The sequence below is a fragment of the Pteronotus mesoamericanus genome, unplaced genomic scaffold, assembly GCF_021234165.1.
Source record: "Pteronotus mesoamericanus isolate MK-2021 breed Mesoamerican mustached bat unplaced genomic scaffold, CSHL_Meso_final contig_163, whole genome shotgun sequence".
In the NCBI taxonomy this organism is placed as follows: domain Eukaryota; kingdom Metazoa; phylum Chordata; class Mammalia; order Chiroptera; family Mormoopidae; genus Pteronotus; species Pteronotus mesoamericanus.
The window spans coordinates 6,872,840-6,896,575 of record NW_026555064.1 but is presented as its reverse complement, the minus strand read 5'-3'; the positions used below and the strand labels follow the sequence as shown (position 1 = coordinate 6,896,575).

At 47.1% G+C, this 23,736-nt stretch overlaps 1 protein-coding gene across 1 annotated transcript; it reads left to right on the top strand.

Annotated features, from left to right (window-relative positions):
• Positions 1-479: 479 nt before the first annotated feature.
• CUNH4orf51 (chromosome unknown C4orf51 homolog) lies at positions 480-22,814 on the top strand. Its single transcript, XM_054595891.1, has 8 exons — positions 480-712; positions 4,553-4,629; positions 12,871-12,929; positions 13,795-13,852; positions 14,273-14,346; positions 16,590-16,756; positions 21,305-21,373; positions 22,703-22,814. Exons 1-6 carry the CDS (start codon positions 480-482, stop codon positions 16,695-16,697), a joined length of 609 nt encoding a protein of 202 aa, XP_054451866.1. The 3' UTR covers positions 16,698-16,756; positions 21,305-21,373; positions 22,703-22,814.
• Positions 22,815-23,736: the final 922 nt, after the last annotated feature.

Sequence of the window (23,736 nt, the reverse complement as noted above, 5' to 3'; positions counted from 1 at the left end):
GCCTGGGCTGTCACCCTGTGCAGCTAGCTTAGGCACCATTGCTCATAGAACAGTTTGAGTCACCTGCTATTGTTGATGTCACAAGCAGCTCATGTTTTCCCCTGGAACTTTGGAGGCCAGTCTTTAAAGGAAACGAGTGCTTCGCACTGTCCTATCATCTCGCGTTTCCACCTCTTACACTGACCGTCATTAGGATTCACCATTTCATTATAAAAGCGATTGCCATCTGCTTTCTTGCCCTAATTTGTAGCTGTATATTGCTTAGACCAAAGGCCAGGAAGTTATACAACTTATGCATTTGCTAGTTAAAACTGGGTTGGGGGGTGGGGGCAGGAAGGAGGTGGTATTTGTGGAATTTTGTGATCTGTTGCTTGGCAACTTTGAGGAGCCCAGTCAATTACTTTCTTGCTACGAAAAGGAAATGCATTCTTCATTGTGCGGAGGGCTTGAAAGGTGACCAGAGCCGGCCATCCATAGCCATGTCACACTTCTTCTATTTGACTCCCCAGATCCTTCTGCCCTTTAGCCCCCTGACCTCTCAGGAGTTCGATCTGATCAGACGCAAGGCTGGCGCGTCTTGGCAGAATGAAGCAAGATGGTCAGCTGCTTCCTTAACGACATACGCGGGCAGTTACCGGAGAAAAGAGCTGGAGGAACCCGCAGGCCGCCGACCTTCTTCGGAAGCAGGACAGCCCCGGCCCGAGCGTCCCCAGTAAGATCTCTTTGTCATTTGCACCTGGACATAGCGCTATAAATAGACAAGAATGCTATTAGAGAAAGAGGGTATTGTAAACCCGGAGAGACTTCCGAGGCTTAACTCTGCATATTTTCCTGCTGTAAATGTCAGCGGGAAAAAGAGTGAAATGTCAGTTATCAGCTGAAATGATGATTGTCTTCTCTTGAGGGCTCGTAAAATTATAACTACGTACCCTTGAAAGCATAAAACTATGAGTATTTGATTAAACTGTAGATATTTTGTGTTCTCTACTCAGCAAAGAGGCACTCCTGAGCCTTTCACTGTGTTTCTTGTCTAGTTTTTCCACTTTTAGCTGAAAAAAACAAAAGCAAAAACAAAAAAACAAACAAACAAACAAAAAGAAATAGAAGAAAAACTCCCCCAGAACAGGGAGAAAGCCTACCAAACCCCCCGCCTCGGAAGGTCTAGCCATGAAGGTGTCAGCGCCCGAAAGGCAGTTTCTGAATGTTCACTGGAAGTCAAGCCCCACGTTAGGCGCACACAAAAAAATTAATTTCAGTTTAATATGGTAACTGAAACCACAGAAATAAGGAATCAGCACGAGGAGGGAGATGCTATCAGGGCCTGTGGGGTGGGGGAAGGGTGCTGCGAGAAAAGACCTGCGGCAGCCGGTTTCCTCCTCCGCGGGACCCGCCTGAGAAGGAGGGAGGCTGCGGAGGAAAAGCCGGGTCGGCCCGCAGCGCTATCAGAGGACTGCAGAGAAGGTCGGCGGGGACGTGGAAACACAGGAGGACTCCTGATGACATGTGGCCCCCCTGTATGTTAATTGTCAAATATCTTGTCCAAATTCTGGAAATCAATTTGAAAATCATTTGGATTATTGGCTCCGACTGGAGATGTGAGGACTAATTCAAATAATAGCCTAATAAATGTTACTTATATTGCCTTCCAGGGCTTTCCAAATGATCAAAACGGTGCCTAAAGCTAAGATGTCTCAGAAGTACTTTCCAATTGGGTGTGTTGTCTGGTTTAGTCCAACAAGCTGCAGTCTCAGTGTCTTTAAAAGCTCTCAACTATGTTGACACATCAATTAATCTGGGGAGTTCCTTTGCCAGTTCCGTGAATTTGAAGGCCTCTTGGCCAGATAGGGGGATCTTCAACTACAGCTGGGGTCGCCTCTGAAAGTAGTTTGAAAGCTGGTATCCAATCAGATCCACTCATCAGAGTAGGGAAGAATAGTTAACAACTAGAAAAATGCAGAAATATGGTATCTGGTGACCATGTACAGAACTTTGAGCTTGTTTCCTGTTGAGGGTATGATCATTGTGTAAATCAGTCTAACCAAGGCACCCTGCGATATTGCAAACCACAAAAGAGCACAGGCTGGTGACGCTTATCTTTTTTTTTTGGAACCTCAGAAATGTAAGTACATCCTTTGCGCAACTTCTGCCTATTCTATTACAGGCTGAGAAGCAGCAAGGGTTATCAGTGAAGGTGGAAGGCAGACTCAGCTCACTTTGAAAGTACTGGTTATGTTCTAAATTTGCTTTTGTTTTTCATCTTTTTCTTGGTTGATTTTATTATTTATTCATTTTTCTCTTTTTAAAATGCATTTTTTATTGAATTTATTGGGGTGACACTGGTTAATAAACTTATATAGGTTTCAGGTGTACAATTCTCTTGCACAATACATCATCTGTCTATTGTATTGTGTGTTTACCACCCCAAGTCAAATCTCCTTCTATTGCCATTGATCTCACCCCTGGTTAATTTTAGTGCCAAGGACAAATGTCTTAAGTTAGGAGCAAAAGCTCTTTGATTAAAATTTTGAAAGGCTATACAGAGATGTTTTTATGCTGCTATAAAAATCAAAATGGTCCAAGGGGGAATTCCTGAATGAAATACGGACTGACCGATCACTATAATGTGTCAAGTCAGGAAAATATTAAAGTAGGCAAAACATAATAATTTTTAGTCACCACATATTTTGAATACCCATATTGTGCAAGACAGAGAAAAGTTGGTCATTTGGTTCTGACTCAGATTTAACAGCAAATAGGTAAGATTCATAAACATGCGCAAAGGCAGCGCCCGCCTCAGGAGAGTGGAGGGGAGTGTGCACGGTCCTGAAGCTACTGTTGGCGCCCATTCCGGCGGCCTGCCAAGGTTAAAATAAGGGAAGAGTTGCGTTTTGGAATTCCTAAGACAAAAGTATGCCACAAGTATATGTTTTAAAGCCTTGATGCTTTGTTTATTTATGAAATTATTCATTCATTAATCAAATATTTTTTAAGATCCTATTTTGTGTCAGGTCTTTTAGGCTAATTGGATAGGAGTGATGGTCGCACAACACTGTGAATGTGCGTACTGCTACTACATTGTACAGTTAAACACGGCTGAAATGGTACATTTTATGTCATGTACATTTTATAATAGTAATTTGTGAGGGACAAGACTTCCAGAATAGAGGGAGGATATATACATCCTCCTCCATAAAAGCACAAAAACTCTGCAAAAAAACCCCTCAAAATCAACTCTTTCAAAACCGTAGAAATTAACCAAAGGTGTACAACAATCTGAGGAGTGTTTTCAAGGAAAACCACAAAACTTTGGTAAAAACAGCGGGGCTGTGGCATTGAAACTTGGCCACTCTCATCCCTTCAATAGTCCTTGAGAACATTGGTTCCTGCGGTTGGCTGGTCATGAGAATGATTTTGCTGAAAATCATGATCCTCAGGCCATTCCCCTCAGAAATCCTGATCGTGAGGCACCAGAGAATCTGTTTAACAAATGTTCCATGCGATTCTTAGGATTAGAAAACAATGGGAACTGCCACTTGGTAAGAGGTTGAAAAATCTCTTCTAGCAGCTTGGCCCCCTGGTACCAAACTTCCATGGAATATTTTTAGTTCCAGGTAGATTAATTCCAGATGAACTGAAGAGCTAAGTGTGAAAGGCAAACCAGCAAAGCCCCTACCTCGCACCCATGGTGGCGGGTCCTGGAGCTGGGAGACCCTGCCTTCCCCCGTCAGAGGCCTCGAGACAGCTGCCACTGGCGTGCTACACGCTAGACCTGGGGACTCTGTTCATCTTACGCAAAACGGCCTGCGCTTCCCGCCAGGCCCCCGGCTTGCTAAAAAAGAGCGTCAAATACGGATTCAGGGCAACTGAGCTTTAGATGTGTTCTGAGGGACAGACACACATCTGTATGTCCCCAAGTTACTCCACCGCTAGTATATTCTAAGTCTTCCTGGGAAACCCACGTAATTACTGTAATATTTTCTATTTCATTCATAGCCCTTATTTTGAAAACAACTCCCTAGAGAAAAGACTTATAATTCCTCTTAAAAACAATTATGAACTTAATGCTTGAGCTTTTCATGTACAAAAGTTGAACATGTTAGCCTTTTATGACAAATCAGGGAACAAACAAATCACTAAAGACAGTGAGAAGGTCCAGCTTGGGTTGATGTAATAGGGTGCAGGGTTATGGTTGGGGGTGTGGGAAGGGCAAGAGAGGAAGCAAAAGTTTAAGAAATTTGCCCCGGCTGGTGTGGCTCAGGGGGTTGAACGCCAGCCTGCAGACCAAAGGGTCACTGGTTCACTTCCCAGTCAGAGCACATGCCTGGGTTGCAGGCCAGGTCCCCAGTAGGCGGAACACGAGAGACAACCACGCACTGATGTTTCTCTCCTTCTCTTTCTCCCTCCCATCCCCTCTCCAAAAAATAAATAAAATCTTTTTTTTTTTAAAGAAAGAAATTAAATGAAAAGATGAGTGGAAATCCCTCTAAGTTCATAAGCTGTGACTCATAAACCCATAAACTTATAACTTGTTTCTTCCATTCGCTTTCTTCAGGATGTCATCGCCAAATGGCTCCGCCTTCACCCCGTCACTCTGCAGGGCTGGTCCCCAGGACACTGCAGGTGCTAGAGGTCAGTGCAGCCCCATTGGCTTGGAGCATCGCCCTTCTGGCAAGTTTGCTCTCAGGGTAACTTCTGGGTTCTTGATTTAAGTCCATGTGGTTTCCATTTGCCTACTACAGGCAAGGTATCGTTAGCAAGAAAATGAACATATTCTACTCTAGGTCTGTCACTCTTAAAGATGACAGTTATTTTAGGGCCAAGTTTTCCTTTTCCAGTTTACCCCAAATGTAACTCTGCCAGAGCCTCGAGTTCTGGTCGTGTAACCTGTGCTTTACTGGGTACATCAAAGAACTAAGAAGAGAAACCAAAGCTATAAGCCACCAGCTAGTAAATGACACTTGTTCATCTATAACCAGCTCCACCCTGTTTGGGTTAAATTAAGATAAGGCTGGCTGTTATAATAAGTAAACCTCCAAATTCCAGTTGCTTAACACAACAGAAGACATTTTTTCTTCATTTAAAGGCCAAGGTGGGGGTTTTGCAAGCAGACCTTCCACATGGTAATTTAAGGGCACAGACTTCCTTCACCTTGGGGTTCCCTATCCTCTGGGACCCCAGAGTCCTTTGTCTCCGTCAGGTGGAAATGACACCCATCTCTGAGGCTCACTCACATTCCAACTGGAGGAGTGGTCACCGGGCTGCACCCAGATGCCAAGGAGCTCAGAAATGGGCTGCTTGCTGGGCAGCCACTCCCTAGTACCAAGCCCCGCCCCCCACCCAGGAAGAAACACCTGGGCATCCTGCCATACGCTCCGATTTTGAGGCAGAAGCAACAGACTTTCCTGCTGTGATTTCCATCTCTCTAGGTTAACTCTTTGAAGGTTTAATAAGACCAATGTCGTCTCAAATTAGAATTGTTGAGCACTTTACGAAATTTCCTGGTCACACTCTCTGCTGTAGTATTTAGAGGTTTAAGACGTGCGTGTGCGCTGGCAGGTGGGAGGAGCCAGCCTGCAGCCCCGCGGGGTTTTCCGCTGCGAGGGAGACGAAGGTCTTTAACAGCTGCCTTGGACAATCACTATTCTGCTGGCTTTCCTCATAAAATTGGACTTTATGAGAGCAGTTTGTTTGAGATGAGTTTTATGTAGTCCTCTGGTTGTTGAGGCAAAAGGACAGGATAGCTGACCATTTGTGCAATTGTTAAAATCAAGAAAGACTTACTTTCTCCCCTCTGCAGTAATGAACATAAAATTGAAGCACACGACGTAGTTGGGAGAAAAGACTGAGCTGGGGCACAGGAAATTAAACAGCCTGATCACATCATTCAGCATAAGCTAAGGTGACAGGGCATCCGATCTGAGTAGCACAAAGTACAATCCTATTACATTTATATTCTATTTGTGCCCTTCAGAATTCTGATCAACTCACTAATCACCTCCGGCCTGGGGGACTGAGAGCTGAGCGGTCGGTCCATAGTCAGGTGGGTAGGATTGTTTCAAGGGTAGTAACTTGAGCAGTAAAAGCAATAATTTACCACTATGTGACAGGTATGACTTTGTTTTCCCATCCTCTCCTGTTTTTATCGTGAAGTATTGGTAGGAGGAAATGACATAAGTGTATATATTCATAATGATGACTTCTTCATAGATTTTACCCATATTGCTTTATTCACTCTCCTCAAATGGTCATTTTAATTTAACTGATTACTACAGCAGGTCCTCAAATAAGGTGGTTTCGGTCAATGTCGTTTCCTTATAATGGCCATGAGATGCTGTAGGGACTTAATTCTTGTTTATATGAATCAGCCTTCAGCAAAATTGGTTTTGTTTTCTGTCGTTTCACTTAAAGTCACAGAACCTATATCCACAGAGCTAAGTGGGGACTTAACTGTACTCACTTCATTAAGAGGTGACAGTACATCAAGGGAGAATTATGTCATTTGGCCAAATGATAACTTCTTCTGTACTTCTTTTCAATTTTCATGTTTAATATTTGGATGATCAACTTTAATTGTTATGCTAGAAGCCCCTAATGAAGGGGATTAAAACATGAAGCCAAGGATCAAATCGTCAAGGCAAGCCAACTGTATACATTTGCTCACCATTGGCTGGAAAGACAGTGGTCTGTTGATTGTCTCTTTGAGGAAATGTATCCATTCATATGGGTATGCAAATCAGATGGGCCAGATTTAAGTGTGATTCCCATTCATCATGGCACAACCTTTCTCAAATTCCTTCTCAGGACTGCCTTTCAAAGAGCTCAGTTGCATGTGTTCTGCTACAGAAGGTGGTTTTACTTTTGCATTGCTATCAATTTCTTTCCAGTTGTTTGATTTGGTTGTGGCTTTCCCCTGCTATGGCCCCACATGAAGCAAGGACTAATAAAAATAAAAATCAAGTGTCATAAGGCTGTATAGTACAACATCCAGAAATTGATGAACAATTCAACCTTCCACTTATACTCAGCTAAGTAGATTCTTGGAAGCTTTGTTCGCTTTGAAAGCTTCACGCCAGCAGAAGCAGGGGCGGGAGGAGTGTGGACTATAGCTGAGCCGGGGCAGTGCTCGCTGACCATCCCTGTCCTTTCTCTTGTTCTGCGTGCTCTACCTGCGTCCACACCTGCACGCCTCTAAGACGAGCCCAGGTTACCTTTACAAAAGGCCAGAATGGCCTCTCTTATTCTTGCTGTTCTGGGAGATGCACTCTGTACTAGGGAAGAGGCTTTAAGTAGTATGACCATGTCAAAGTCCAGATGTGACCATATGTGGAAGATCCCCTTGGGAGAGTCCCTAACCACAGGTGACAAATTCTGAGTGTCTGAAGCAGCTATATAGGACTGTTTTCATGCTATATACCCTTTTGCGAGGATGGCGGTGTCTAGGAGAATATTGACAAGAACCAAATAATATTCTAGGAGGGGAACATCTATATGGTTTGTCATGTTACTTCAACAGTGTTTGTGTCCATTCTTAACATCCCTTTTCTTCTATTCCTTTATTCCTTCTTTTATTTTTCTGTGGAGCATCCTCCAAACCTCAAAAGGTTTACAAAAGCAGAAAGAACTCACCAGACTACCCTACAAATTATGTCTTCACACAGGAAAATCTTAAAGCACAAACAAGTCGATATCACTTGTGTTTCCTTTTGCACTTGCAATAAAATCCTAATTCCGTACCAAGGCCTTTTAGGTCTTTCATGGACGTGACCCCTGCCTATCTTTCTAGTCTCGTTTTGTGCCTTTGTTCCATTTTGCTTATTCTGTTCCAGATACAGTAGCTTCTTTTAATAACTTGAAAGCAGTAAGCCATTTCCTGCCCGAGGACCTTTGCACGTACATTCTCTTTGCTGGGATACAATTTTCCTGGCTCTACTGAGTTGTAACCTTCATCCCCCTCCTCGCCCTTCCTCCTTGTCCTCCCTCACCCTCCTTTCCCCCTCCCTTGCTCTCTTCCTTCTCTCTTCTCCTGTTTCTTCTCCCCCATCTTCCTCCTCCCTCACTCTCCCCCCTCCCCTTTCTCCTCCCTCTCCCCCACTCTCCTCCCTCCGACTCTCACTGTGGAATGTGATGGCCACTGGAACGAGGTGACTTAGCACAGGCTTCACTCCCAGTGTGGGCTGTCACAGCAGAGGGACCGCAAATGCTGGCTTTAGTGTGTTTTCTGGCGAATTCGTGTGCCTCACTGTGGGAAGCACACACATCTCTTTTTTAACTACAGAAGGAAAAAAAGCTCACATTGGCCACCAGGAAAGTAGACAGCGTCATGAGCAGCTAGCTGGGACTGCGGTCCCCACCCCACTAATAATGACAGACACGCTGGAAGACTGCCAGCACACTCTGGAGGATTCCAGAACAGCCCCTGACTCAGGAATACCAGCGTCCCTTTCAGGTGCTGGGAACTTTGTTTTGCAATCTCTACTTTGAATTAGGAAACAGTCTAATAAATGGTTAAACGTGTTTGCCAGAAAATATTCCAGTCTAAGGCAACCGTTTCCAAATTCCCTGCAGAGATTGGACACAAGGGAACCCTGGCAGCCAAGCCTGTTATTAAGGAGGTCACAAGATGCCATCTGTTTCCGTGTGCACTTTACTGTCCAAGCGTAACAGCCACTAGGAGGTGGCGGCATTGGCTTTTGCCTGTGAACTTACCAGGTAGCACTGTGGCGGGCGCTGCGGTGACTGCAGTTTGCTCGTGTGAACAAACCAGGCGTCTGCCTGCAGGGCGGCTGAGTTGTTTGCAGGGCGTGAGGTGGGGAGAGGATGGAAAGGATGCAGAGCGTCGTTTTCAGGCCTGCCTTTGGCTGTGGCTCGAAAGCAACTGTGACGCTGAGGCTGGCTTTCCAGTCCTTTTTCTGCCGTGGGCTGGCCATCTACGGGACATGATCAGAGCACTCTTCCTTCGCCTGTAATGGTGAAATTAAGGCAGGTGACCAGACGCCTCATTCTTTTCTTCACAACTGAAGAAAAATGTTTTGAATCCATAGAGAAGTTGAAGGAATAGTACAATCAGTATTCACCTACTCCCACCTTGACTCATCAGTTGTGAGCATTTTACCATATTCGTTAATACGTAGTTTTATCTGAGTCTCTCCCTTTTGATACTTGTATAGATTTCTTTGCTGAACTATGGAGAGTAAATTACAGACATCATAACAGTATGTCCTTAACTACTTCAGTGTGTGCCTCCTAGGAGTAAGAATGTTCTCTTACAGAACAATAATGCTATTACCACACTTCAGAAACTCAATATAGATAGAATTACTTTTTAAAAACTTATTATACAGACCATTAAATGCCTGATTCTTAAAAATCTGTCAGGAAAGGTTTTCTCTCTCCTCTGTCCCAGTGGTTAGCAGCTCTCTAAGACACCTCCTATTTTTGAGGCAGTTTTAAACAATGCGATGAAAGCCCCGGGCCCTTATCTTCAGAAAATATCCCTAAAGACACTTAGAGCCAGCAATGCACACACCGCAGATCCCTCTGCTGTCCCCGGACTCCAGGTTCAGTGAACCTCTGATCTAAACCCTCCACTTTTGTGCACATACAATGGAAGTCCACAGTCCTCAGGAGGGTTAAGAACGGTTTGTCTTCGCTTTACAACATTACATTTTGTGTTCAAGGAGCTCAGATATGTGCAGGTAGGAGATCACATTCTCCCGAATCTGTGAAAAGGAAACTGAATCTCAAACACGGCTAAGAGTTATACTGTGACAGACACCCAGTAGGTGGACTAAATGATTAGAGGACCTAGAAGAACCCTTCCAAACCTGAGCTTCTCTGATTCCCGAAGAGCTGAAGCGCACCACCCCACACTTGCTCTCTCCATAACTTGCTTTTAAAAACCCAGTACCTGTGGCATTCATTCCGCCAGGCTGGTCCAACGTTTAAGGACCTACTGCATAAAGGTAGACTATGTTGGCAGTTACTGACATTGTTATTTTCAAAATTGTCCAGTTTGTTTACAGTTTAGGACTAGGAAGGGGAAGCAGGGAGGTGGATACACAAACGAGGATAACATGAAATGTCCTTAATTAAAAGGTCAGCTGAAACTGCTAAGGTCAAGTTGCACTGCGGGCTCTATTTTGCTAACTGTGCCCTCGCAAGGAAAAACATCATTAGCTAACCATACTTCAACATATGTGAGCTTGCTGGTGTTCCTTCCTCCTCATAAACAGACTAGAGAAAATGAGAGACATTTCTAGCTCAGTTAGAAAAATGACCAAGTTTGGCCAAAATATAGACACACGTGTGGAAATCCCTCATGCAAAATTCTAATGCCGCTTTCCCCTCCATAATCTACCAAATGCCTCAATATGACTTCCTGTAAAACTTTAATATTATAATATTATTTCATTTACTAATTAATGATTATCTCATATAATTCTTGAATGGAAGGGTGACGAAAAGCTAGTTAAAGCTCTGGCAGGCCTATGGGATTTATAAAGGTCTCATAGAGCTTTGGAAGGCTCAGGATTCATGGCCAACAAAATAATCAGAGCTAGTTGTGTAAGATAAACTTATCCACCTGCTTTTACCAGAGGTGTGAAAAAGTGGGTCTTTCTTGAATTTAGCTAAAAAAAAATTGCTGAACTTTTTATTTGACTTAAGCTTAAGGCACACGTTGTTTTCCAAAGTGTGAGTATTTGCCAAATGCTGTTTCTTTCCCTTGACTCATCCCTAATGACCAGACCACATCGTATTATGCCAACAAGACCCCCTTTTTCTTTGATCAGTTTTTCATTTTAGTCAAAGGAAAATTTTGAGAGAACTCAGTGTGATTAGTCATTTGGGAAATGCAAATTAAAATCACAGGGAGATACCACTTCACATCCATAAGAAGGGCTACTATCACAAAGACAGTAGCAAATGCTGGTGAGGATATGGAGAGACTGGAACCTTCATTCACCGGCAGCAGGAATGTCAAATAGTACAGCCATTCCGGGAAACATGGTGACATTTTCTTTAAAAGTGAGACATAAATTAGCTCTAGGATCCAACAATTCCACACCTAGGTATTTGTCCAAGAAAAATGAAAACATGTGTCTAGGCAAAGACTTATCACAATGTTCTCTTTGGCATTATCCCTAATAGCCCAAAGTGAAAACAACCCTTCTGTTCATCCACTGGTGAGTGGGTAACAAAATATGGTCTATTCATATCATGGAATACCACTCATCAATAAAAAGGAACAAATTACTGAAAGAGCTGCATTGTAGATGGACCTCAAAAACACAGTAAGTAAAGGAAGCCAGACAAGAAAGACCACATAATGTATGATTTCATTTGTATGAAATGTCAAATAAAGGTAAATCTATATAGAAAGAAAGTGGGTTAGTCATTCTCTGGGGCTGGAGAGAGTGAAGGAGATTAGCCATAAATGGGCCGGAGGGGTCTTTTTGGGGTAATGAAAATGCTCTAATACTAGTTTATGGTATCATGGGGATGGTTGCTTGATAAATTTACTTGAAATCACTGAACTATACCATTAAAATGGGCAAATTTTATGGTATATAAGTTATATACCTTGATGAAATTGTTAAAATATACACCAGAGCTGCTTTAGACCTTCAGAAAAGTTTATAGCCCTAGAATTTCAGCACGGCCTTGGTTCCCTGCAATTCTAAGAGTATAAGCTGTGCATTATAGAAGAATGTTCCAGGCAGAAAACTCTTCACCCCAACTCCTGGTCCCGCAGGTAAGGATCTTGGGAGTCACACTGCCTCCTAACAACAGACACAAAGCCAAACAGACTGAAAAATCGACAACCCTTCTTGGGTCCCCAAGAGAGGGGTGGGAACAGGGCCAACCACTGTCCCCAAAATTAGAGAGTCGGACGTGCGAGTACACGGAATCACAGCTCAGCGGAGCAGAACTTTGACAGCGGAAACCGCCACAGGTCCCAGCGCCTGCCTGGGGCTACCTGAACTGTGACCGACAGCGGCTGGAAGCTCCCATGGACAAGCCTGGGAGCTAAAACCTCCGGAGGGCGGAGGGCGGGGAACCCAGCCCCAGGAGAGGCCCTACAACACTGTAAGATTTACCTCCAGGAACTCGACTGGGATTCCAGAGTAAATATCAGAGAAAAATCCCCTTTGTGTTCCAGGAAGAAGGAGGGGAAAGGGGCTGTTCTGAAACATTCCAGGCACTGTGTTCTTAACAAGGTCCAGCCCTCAGGGGAAGCTAGTCACCCAGAACTTAACCTGCCAGGGCACCATCACAGCCTAGCTGACCCCCGGGAAGGGAAGTACCAACCCCGCCCACCCCAGCCTTCAATGTGGGTAAAAGGGACACCCACCTCCAGCCCAGTCTGGTTGTCCGTTCCACCCAACGGGGGAGAAAAAAGGCTTAGGAACCAGCCACGTTCCCCGCGGGAGGCGCAGGCCGTCACCAAGTACTGAGACCCCATCGGAGGCTCGCCTAGGAAAAACCTCACGAGGAAGGGCGGAGGGCGTGGGAAACCGACCCATTCTGATACGTTTTTTTATGATGGCCTCACAATTCCAATGTCTCCTTAGCTGTTCTCAGTACCATTTTTATTTTAAAATAAAATTGAAATGTGTACCATACAAAGAAATGTTTTACAGCCCCCTCCCCGCAAAAAAAAAAAAAAAAGCGCTCCAGAATTGTCTACTCTGAATGAACGCTTAGTCACGGTTTCGTCTTACCTGACCGACTCTTATTTTTCTGTTGGTCATATTCTAAAGGGAAATAAGTGATGTGTGTACAATGCGCTGATACAGCCTAGTCGGGGGTTTAAGAAATTTTATTGTTACAGTGGTTTAAGCCTGTTTTTTCCTCTTTGTTTGCACCCAGGACTGTTCCCTCCTCTAACCAGTTCCTTTAAACAGTCACTTGATGTCAAGCACAGAGTGGTAAGCCCAGCGTTCCCCAGCGATCCTTTACTTGTAGAAAGCGTCACTGGCCGTGCACGCAGCCCCTCGGAGGGTGCAGGGTCCAGTTCCCGGGAGCCTTTCTTCGCAGGGTTTTCATGGACTGATCAATATGTAAATGTGTATTATGTGTGTTTCTGTTTAAAGACGCCTTATTTAATATATATTATTGATTCACGCCTGAAGGAAGATGATCTAACACGCATATTTTCCCAGTAAGGCCTGCACAGTCTCCTTGTACTGAGGAACCCTAGAAAGCATTCAGCAACACACTGGGGGTGGGGGTGCATTAAGTAATGAAAGCACTAACAATGAGAAGAAAAATGCAGAAAATGGGGCATTAAATAAGTGGTGAACAGGACACTTGTTTACACTAGGAAGGTTGAAACAAGAAGGGAAAGTGTCCTCTTGTCCGACCTTGACTGAGAAGGTGCGTGTCAGGGGACTCTGACTGTTCGCCACTCTCCGCGTGTCCTTGAAAGACCTCAGACGTGCGGGGAGTATCGACTTGAGGTTACAAATAAACTCACAAATGGGAAACCCATGAATAATATGCATTGATGGCATTCATTTCCTTTGCCCACTTTCCCATTAGACTGTTTAGCTTTTCTTATTGATTTGGATAAGCTATTTGCATATTAGGATAGTGCTCTTTTGCCTAACCTATTTTATAAATAATTTCCCCAATTTTGTCTTTCCATTTTCACCATTAGTATCAGTTGTTACAGTGGCTTTTGGCAGCAGCATCAAACTGTCTTTTGAATTGGGGAGGACACCGCTGGAAAAGGAATTTTGCTAGTTTCTATTGTGAAGGTGGTTACTGTTTATTTTTCTTTCCTCTTCACAGGCACACCAGATCCTGTGGGGCAATTTTCTTCCAGCGCCTCCAAGTTATGAAAGATCATGTAAGTCCTACCCCAGACGGCCACTTCATATCCACGTCCTGCCATTACTTACGATCTTCACCTGCTACTTTCACCTCTCTCTCAGCCTGAGGCCACTCAGGGCCTTTTGCATTTCTGCCTCCTTCCTCTTGTCACCGCCTTGTGGCTTCCTTGTCCCCTCTGAACAGTCGGGGTGGTCGGAGGCAGAACTGAAAGGAGGGAGAAATCCTGCGGGGACCTTGGCTAGCGGCAGCTCTGAAAAGAGCAAACACGGGAGAAGGTGGTGGAGGTGGCAGAGGTGGGGGTGGGGGGGCGCATGAGGGTTTGGCGCGATTGATTAAAACTGGCTTAGGAATGTCAGTGAATTTTTTTTGTGCATACTATTGTCAATTGTGTTTACCACAAGCGCTTACACTCTGGCTGTCTGCCTTTTCACGCTAGATGTGAGAACTAAAAAGCCAGCCTTTGAGAACCTGATGAAGTACAACCAGCGAAGGGCTGTCTTCCTGAGGCGTGTAAGAATCTTTGTACTTGTCACCCAACAGGGGACCCCTGCGGTGGTGTCAGTGGGCGTGCCTGTCAGTGTGGCAGGGAGGGCGTTGGCTTGTGCACATTTAGAGTCGGTGTGAAGGTCACAGAGAGGCACGTAGCCTGTTCTGAGAAGCAGTCTTCCCTAAAGCGCCGTGAACATTTCTTGTCTAGAGCTTTCCAGCTGTTTTGGAAACCAGCTGCCCAGGGGATTGGATTTTCCTCTTGTACTGTCCAAATTTTCATCAGTGATATGTGTGGTTTGCTGGATTTTGCCTCTTGTGAGAAAGGCATTAAGTTCTCAGACTGTCCTCCCTTCTGGGGACCCTCACTGGTTTCTTACTTGTATTGTCCTTGCTCCCTCTGACGTGGCCTTCCACGGCTCTGTCTTGCCTAATAAGACTTCCTCAAAACCCAGTAATTTTTCACAGTATGTTAAAATGGGATTCTTTTTATGCCTTAGAGCTCTGGCAGAGACTCCTAGAGAACAAGTTGAAAGAATAAAGACTGGTTTCTGAAGCACCCTACTGACTTCACCTCATTTAGTGTAAATGATACAATTCTTTTTGCTACTTTATTGCTTTTGTTTATTAAGATTTCTCTAAACTGGCTTAACACAACCGCAACTCAGCCTCATCCTAAGTAAATTATACAGGGTGCAGCAAAAGGAAGTTTACAGTTGTTTGTAGGGAAAAGAATATAATAACTAATAATAATACAAGAAATAACTCTGTGTTTCACATACTCACAACTGTAAACCCACTTTTGCTCAGCCTTGTATTTGCAATATCATGTGTTTGGTATGCTAGTTATGTGTATTAGAAAAAAGAAAACCTGACCATTAAAATAAAAAATGTTATCAGGTACCACCTAACATCATCATAAGAACTGCCACTTATACATAGATACCACCCTGGAAAATGGTAATCTGTGGGCACTGAGTAGCTGATTGATAAAGTGAGCTAACGGGACAGCCCACCTTGGTTCCCAGACCTATTTCAAGTTGGTCTTCCAGAAATAGGGCATTTTTCTTGCTTTTTCTGCTGTAGGGCCTGGTAAGTTTCCTATGGCGCGTTTCAGCCCGGGCAGGCATGAGGGGGCGGGCTGTGGAGGGAGCTGTTTGCGGGCATCCGAAGCTGGGCAGTCCACAGGAATTACAGCGTTTGGGCAGCCGGGGGCCTCCCTTTGCTGTAGGGTTGGTACATGCTTCTAGGAAGGGGAGACAATTTCCTGAAAGTATATTTACTGTGAGCCGGCCTCCTGGGAGCTGCTTGGGAGAATCATTAACTCTTGTTAAATAAGTAAATTCGTCTTGCTGCACGGAGCTGTACCCGGGCCAAGCAATCCCCTGCCAGAGTCCGCAGCTGTTCTGGGGAGCAGTTGCCTTTCTCTTTGAGGTGCTTCCCTGCCCCCTCCCCTAAAGAGAATCCTCTGTGCCACGGTAGCCTCTTTTAAGTCAACAATTCCTGACAAATTGGTGACATTGCATCCTGCTCTTGTTTTTACAGTGCAACAGCAAACTAAAAGTACACACACACACACACCACGATTCGTATGAGGCACTTGTCTGGGAAACATTGGGCCTACAGTTCTGACCAAAAAATAAATCATGACCTTTTATTTACTAGATAAGGCAAAATCCTAATTTTTTAAATAGGCGCTGTGTTTTGGGGGAGGAAAACATGCACTGAGATGTAAAATGTACAAATTCTTGCATCAGCAACAAGCAGGAATTAAATGAAATTTTCAATCATCATTAAGAATATTCTCACTTTAAAAAGTAATTGCTTGGGGTCTCATGCCTTCAGTAGCCAGCTTGTAAATATTTATGTGTTGGGGCCCAGCCTTCAAGAAGTTCATGATGTAAGAGTGCAAGCAGAGAAATCATCACACCCAGCAGGGCGCAGACTAAAGCGACGGGAGGGGAGGCAGGGGAAAGAATCTTGTCGCTGAAGGATGGTTAAAGGACAGCAGGGAAGCCGGTGGGTGCTTTGGTTTGTGATTCCAGGGCTTCTTGCTTCTCTTTCTCTCTTTTCCTCTTATTGCTCTGGCCTTCCTGGCAGAGACAAGAGAGATGAACTCGGAAGGCTAAAGGCGCTGGAGGAAAAAAGCAGGAACAATCCCCACTCCCGCTCACACGTGATGTCTGGCAGTTGCATTCCCGATTCCGCGCAAAAACCGTAACCTTTGCGCCAGGGCAACTGCTGACAACCAGGCCATTTTTCTCCAGCCTCCGGAACCCTGCCATTCTGCAAGCAAGACCAGCTCGTCTGAAGACTCAGATGCTGATCAATACTACGTGTACAGTCTGGGAGGACCTTTGGAGTCCCTTAGCTGAGTCGGAAAACAAAGCCACAGAGCTGCAGGTCCGCCGTTTGCCTAATTAACGACTTGGAGGTAGGAGGCGGCCTTGGAACCCGTGGCTCTCGGCAGGCTGGCTTTCTGGGACCCTTCCCTTGGCTTCAAACGCCTTCGTCCCTCGATTGTTTTCCCCCTTCTTAATTGGAAGAGGGGACAAAAGTTACCGTTACCATCATTATTACATTTTCCTTTAAAATAAATACTTGGCACTCCACGTCTCTGCCAGAACCACAGAAACGGTGCTGGGGCCGCGACAGCTGTAGGCTCCAGAGTCGGGGAGCCCGACCTTCAACCTGGGAGCCCAGGCGGGCGGGGCTCGGGGGCGCCGGAAAGGCGCGCTGGTATCCAGAGCAGAGGCTCGAAGCCCTGCAGCCTTCCGCGGCCAGGCTGTCCCCCGAGCGAGGCGCCGCGGAGAGGCACGTTGGCCGGTGGGGCGGGCTGGGGCGACCCGGGTCCCGGCGGAGGCAGGTCGGGGAGAGCCAGGCCCTTGGACGCCCGGGCTCTCTCCGGAGGCCGCCCCTTCACGTGTCCCAGAAGCCCAGCCACGCCCGCCCCAGTCACGGCTCCGCCCCCCGCCCGGGTCTTCCTCCCCCACCTCCTCCCTCCTGGATCCTTCCCACCCCAGGCCACGGTCCGCCCCCTCCCCGTGCACGGCCCCCACGAGCTGCCCCGCCCTTGCGCGGCGTGCGGGAGGCCGGTCCCCCCAAACACCCCCCCCCGGCCCTCCCCAGCGCAACCTCTCCTGCTCCGAGACTCTGCGCGGGAAGGACCCCGACGCCCGCCTTCCAGGGCCGCGCAGGGCCCCAGCAGCCGCTGCCCCGGAGGGAAGGCAGAACCGCGTGTGACCGCGAACGTAGCTGCCTCCTGCCCCTTCTTCCTCCCCACCCGGCCCGCCCGCCCGCCCTCCGCCCCCAGCTCCATTTACTCCCGCTTACCGAGACCGTTCTTCTTTTTACCATTTTTATTGAAAAGGTCATTCAAAGTCGCACCATCACCCTCCAGCCCCCCAAAGGAAAAAAAAATCTTGCTAGTGTTTAACTCTTGTTCTGGAGCCCAGGTTAGGCAAAGCGCATTCCCGGCCAGCCATCTGGTCTCATTCCCGGGGTCCCTTCGTATGGTTTCCATTAAGTTCGCCAAACCGTGCATTGAAAATGCAGCCTCGGAGCCACTGGGGAACCTCCGGGATTTGTGCCCTGGCCAGCCGCGGTGCCTCAGAGCATCCCAGGCCTCTGTTTCAGCTCTGAGTCTAGTCCCTCTTGGTCCTGGTCTTACACTGTAATTAATATGCTTTGCCACTCCAAGAACGTCAGTTCTCCATGTCAATGGTTATTAGTCAGTCATTCGGTATTTAACTATATGCAAAGCGTAGCTGATTAGAATTCTGTTTTAATTTTAAAAATCTATGTTAACAGCTTTGCAGGTGATTTTACAAAATAACCAGGCCGCAGGAATTCCTTTGACCAGCAACAGTGCTATGGCTGGGTCTGCACCCTTGCCCTTGTGGGCCCCATTCTCTTACACCCCCTTCCCCAAGGTGAAAACCAAGTGTTTGCTTATGGGAAAACAGTCCTTTACACTTTGGCTGGAACTTGTGGTCCAAGAAAAAAGGGAACAGGCAGGTTCAAAAATTCAGAGTGTTGTAACTGGAAAGTTCCTTAAAATTTGCTGAAAATAAGCCTGTCCATTTACTGAAGAGACTCAGAACGTGCCGGGCTTGGCGGGGTGGGGGTGGGGTGGGGGGGTCACAAGGCTTATGAGTAAAGTACTAACTCAGGATGACGGCCTAATCTGGGAAGGAGACCGAGACCTCCGCGTTTCATCCTACGCAGCAAAGAGAACTCCGACCACCCTCAGTTCAGCTGTAGCACGTCCTCGCTCCGGCCCTTTCTGCTGTAGCTCCCTCCCTGTCCGGCTGGAGGTCTTGCCTGTTGGGGGAGTTACAGCCCTTTCTTCCTTCCCCTCCCCGAGGCTTCACGTCCTTCTCTCTTTTCTTTCTTTCCTTCCTATCCCTCATTCCACTCGAGCCCTGACCAGGAGATTTTATTTGGGTTTTTAAAATGAAACCAGGTGCTGCATAAAACAAAAGCCGAGCAACAACAAGGAAAGACGATCCAACGCCCGAGGAATGTGCTGAGTTTCATGACTCAGGCTGCCCTGGCAAAGAGCTCCGACTTACATGGAGAGGTGGGTGGCACACAGCGCAGACCATACATGGCAGCCTGGCCTCCCCAGATAGGTTGGTCAGGGCAGGCTGTGACTCATTTCGCAAAACCAGCGACTCTGTTCCTTCTGGAACAAGACTTCCCGGAGGCCGGAGCCAAGGGATCGTCAGCGTTTCCCTATGGGGCCAGTTGGACCTGACATAGCAGGGGCCACCCTGAGGTTCAGAGGGAAGGGGAGCCTGGGCAGAGGGCCACATCCCCGGAGGAGAAACAGGCCTGGCGGACTTGGGCAAGGGCTTTTGGTGCATGTAAGAGGTGAATAACATGTAAGCTGCAAAGAGACGTGGAAATCGGCATGCACTGTTGTGGAGACAAGGGCTTGCAGGCTCCAGGTGGCAGAATTGTCACAGTGCCTTGGAGGAGAGGAGTGTGGCAGGGCTGCTGAGGTCCCCCAGGTGTCTGCTCTTTGCAGGGGTGTGTGGTGAAGAGCGCAGGAGAGGTGGGCAGACTCTGGCGGGTTTCTGGGGTGCTGTTGCTTGTGCCATGAGAAGAGTAACTAATAACGGGACTGATGGACCCAGACACCCGCAGAGACACCCAGGCACACATCCTGAGAGACCTTTTCAAATGAGCATAGCAATGGGGTGCAGGGGACTTTTTTTTTCTGTTACTAAGAGACAAGCTGGGAGCGCTGAGGAGCAAGTGTCTCCCAGCAGTGGGGGGAAGGGCCTGCACTTGGGTGACAAGGACCCATTTGTGTGCCCTTCATTACCCAGGGCTGGGCTGCATGGGACTCCGGTTCCTCCCTCCCCAGAGAAGGCTGTCACTTTCTGAATGAGAATGAACCTTGACTGGGGTAAATGAGATCTCCACGCAGCAACCTCGTGGAACAGGGCCTTATTTCTCCTTTTCTTTCTTCTCCTCTCCTTTCCACGGGCTACCCATTGAAAAGCTACAGTGTGTATTCCGTAATTGCAGGAAGAGCTCTGCTGGACTCTTTCATTAAAGCCTCCTTACCTGGAAAAATAAAGCCTTTTGAGGACCATGACTTCATAAATATTTATAGTGCAAACAGGCGTCACTCTGGTTCTGCAGGAGAATGGGCTCATTCAGTTTTATTTATGATGTGACACGCGGGTGAGTGACATCCGTCATCTGGGTTGGCCCTACACTCTGTTCCACTGAAGCATGTTTATGGAGCGATTATCCCTGCAAATAGTTGCTATATTTAGTCCCTCTTCTTCCCTCACCCCCTTTTAGCCCTTTTAACTCCCAAACCAGCAAAAAGCCAAGCTTACGGTCTAGGGAAGGTTTGAACCCTAATGACAAGGCGCTGGGGCTTCAACCAGCGAGCGCTGTGGGTTGGCGAGTTTGGAGGCAATTAGACTGGGAACGATGACTGTTGTTAGAGCATTTATACACTAAGGTGGTTTTGTTGGGCCTGCGTGTAGCAGGTGAGGGCCCTCGGCTGGGCATGAGGGGTTTGACAGGTGATGGGCACAACCCTGAGTGACGAATGCAGATGGATATTTGTGAAACTTTCCTTCCCAGGGAGCTTTCTCGGGACAGGATCTCAGGTCTGTCACCACGCACCCTAGGGCTCTGGGGCAGAGGCCGGTGGGGAGGTCTGTTAGCTCGGTCAAGGTTTCTGGTGTAAGGCACAGCCGTCCCCTCTCAGCCACCCCGGGCCCCCGGCTGGGGGACGGCAGCGGCCCTCCCCGGCGCGAGGAAGCAGGGCCGCCTCGACTTCCAGCACCGCAGCTGCGCGCGCCCCGACCCGGGCCCTCCGGGCCGGACCCGGGCCTGCAGCAGGGCTCAGGGCCTGCCTCCGATCAGCGTGGCCGCCTATTGTTTACCCTGGGAAGGGCCCGGGCTTGGCACAGGGGCCTGAAGGGTTGCCAGCATTTTATTTTTAGAGACAGGAAAATGTTTGCTTTTTCGGCAGCTGCTCTTTTTTCGACACACACCGGGACGGCGTCAAAAAGTTCACGTGAGAGATGCCGAGCCCTGAATTCATAGCGAATGACACGGGCAGCAGTGCCGGGAACCTCTGTCCAGGAGGCGTGTGGAGCCCGGGGGCCGCCAGCAGCGGGCCCGCGCCCCGCGGTCCCTCCTGCGGCCTGCGCGGCGGCAAGGCCTCCAAGGAGCCCCCTTTCGGTGCGTCAGCGGGTCTGAAGGTTTATGCCTCTCTCATCTCCTTCTCCACCAGTTCATTGCCTAGTCCAAGTCGGGAAGCAGAGGAAGAAAAGCAAGCAGCCTGCCGAACCGGGAGTCCCTGCCGTCACGGAGGCTGGCGCGAGGCCGCCGGCTTCCGTGCCCGCGCGTGGGCTGCTCCCTCAGGGGCTGCACTTCCAAGTTTGACTGGAGTGATTATTTGCCCCCAGGAGGGTCACTCTGAAAACTTTTTTTTTTTTTCTGGCAGGTCCCGTGACCTTGGTTACTGACAATTTATCTGAAAGCACTTCGAAAACTGTAATGACATTATGTGAAGGTAAAATGAAATGGAAATAAAAGTAAGGAATTAAATTGTGTCCTTCCTTCCTTTCTCTCCAACCTTTTCAAAAAGTACCTTTTAATTATAAAAATAAAACACAAATACGTTCTCCTTGGCCTCCTGATTCCATTTTAGACTCGTGTTTCTTCTGGCTGGAGTACGTCCTCCAGTAGGTTTTCTTTTGTCCTGCCTCCTGTCTCCTCTGGAGAGTGTCTGTCGACCACAGAATTTCCTGAGGGCCTCTGTGTCTGAGAAATTACTTCAGTCTCTCTCGAGCGTTAGTTGGGCTTCTTACAGAACGCTAAGTTTGAATTTATTTTTCCTGAGCATTTCTAAGCTATTGTTCCATTCTTTTCTTGCCACCACTACGGTTGATGTGAACCTCTGCAGGTGATAGATCTCTGTCCTATTGTCCCTTTTAGGACTGCCTTTTTCACCTTGATGTTCAGGAGTTATGCTATCTCTGTGTGTGAGTTTATTTTTAAAGTTTTTCCTCCTCGGCGCTGATAAGCTCTTTCAATCTGCGAGCTCAGGTCTTTCTTCACTTCCAGGATGTGGGGTGGTGAGGAGAAAAATTGAAAAGGTTAAATTGATCTATATAAGAAAGTGTGAGGGAGAAGAGAGAGGGGCTTGTGTGGCCTGGGAGCTGGGAAGAATTTTAAGGGGTTCTAGAGAGAGGGAGAAATGTGAGATTGGAGCAGCGGTCCCCAACATTTTTGGCACCAGGGACTTCCCTTTGTCGGAAGACAACTTTTTTTACAGTTGGTGGAGGGGTGGGGGGGAGGCAGGAAGAGGAGCTCAGGTGGTAATAGAGCAGCATCCACCGACCATGAGGCAGGGGTTTGGGGACCCTGGTTGGAGGAGCTGCCAGTAAGGTAAGGAAAATGCCCTCAGAACATTTTTAAGATCTTTGGATGTACGTCGAGAACGTACTCTCTCTCTGGTGTTTTATGGAGAGGCTGAGACTCGAATTGCTGTTAATTTTTTTCTGTGGGACTGTTTTTTCCTGTGATTTGATGCTGAAGCCAACACAAGACTGCCTGGGGTCAATATGAGTTATAGAAACAATTATTATTATTTTAAGTTAATAAGCAAATATCTTTCCTTCACTCTGTCTCTCTTCTCTTACCTTGCCCCACCCTCTCCAGACCTTGGCTTCTTCTTTTATATAGTGAGGAAATAGAATGAGATGCTCTAAAGACCTGCCATTTTCTTCCTTTTACTCATCTTTCATCTCCCTGCCTAAATGTCCTTTTTATGGCTGATAGCTTATGAGAAGAACAGACACATAGTTTGTTCACTCATTTCTGTAATTTGTCACCATAGGAGCTGTCATGAATAAAGTATCGATTTGGACAGGGAGGAGAGCGCAGCGACCAAGCCTACAGCAGGCCAGGCCTCGGCTTCAGGTGTGGTGTGTGAAGCCCGGCCAGCCTCCCCAGAAGCTCGCTGCTCTCAGCAGCGGGAGCCGTTCCATGGGTTCTCCCAGTCCACCCGCTGGAGCTGACGTGTGGCTCAGAGGGCCCTGGGAAAGCGCGAGCCACCGTAGCCTCTCCGAGCACGGAAAGGCAGAAGATGCAAACAAAGTGACGTTACTGGTCTTGAAACATAATCACTGAATCTATTTTTATTTTATCATGTGCATGTATTATCTTTAAAACAGTACATTTAAAAACACACACACACACTCTGAAGTATTTGATATGAAGAGAGAGTAAACATGCAGCCTGTATAATCTGAATTACTCTACTAATTAAATGGTATTTAGAGCTGTAGCCCCAACCCCCCTGGCAAACACTGAGCTCCTAGTTGATAGTTGCTGCTACTGTCCCTGGAATCTGAGACGTACCTGAGCAAGTCGTGTCTCATGCTAATACCATTTTGATGTGTAATGTGGCCCTTTTCAGATGACAGCGTGCATAGCGATCGCACTTTGGCAGGTGGATGCCTGGTGGTCTTGGATAAGGCCAAGAAGGGAATGAACTCTCAAGTACCTGAAAGCCTGTCAAGGTCAAGCCTGCTGACCTCCCATTATCTAGACTGAGAAATTTGTTTCCTAGATTCTCTGCATCGACCCATTGGAGCTGACATGTGACATAGAAGAGAGAGATTTGTTAAAGGCTCAAATGCAGAACTGATATTCAACCCACAATTGCATCTCTGAGCAAACGGAGGCAGGAGGTGCAAACAAAGTCCAGGAGTCCTCTGAAAATATGGGGCAGACAGGTGAGCACGGTTGGACTGGAACTTCAAGGAAGTCGGGCAATTCTTCAAGCTGTGTCAGTGTTTCCTCTTCTCCGGAATGCGGGATTCCCTGCACTTTGTGTGTAGTCGGTGCTCTACCCACCTGCGGAGAGGGT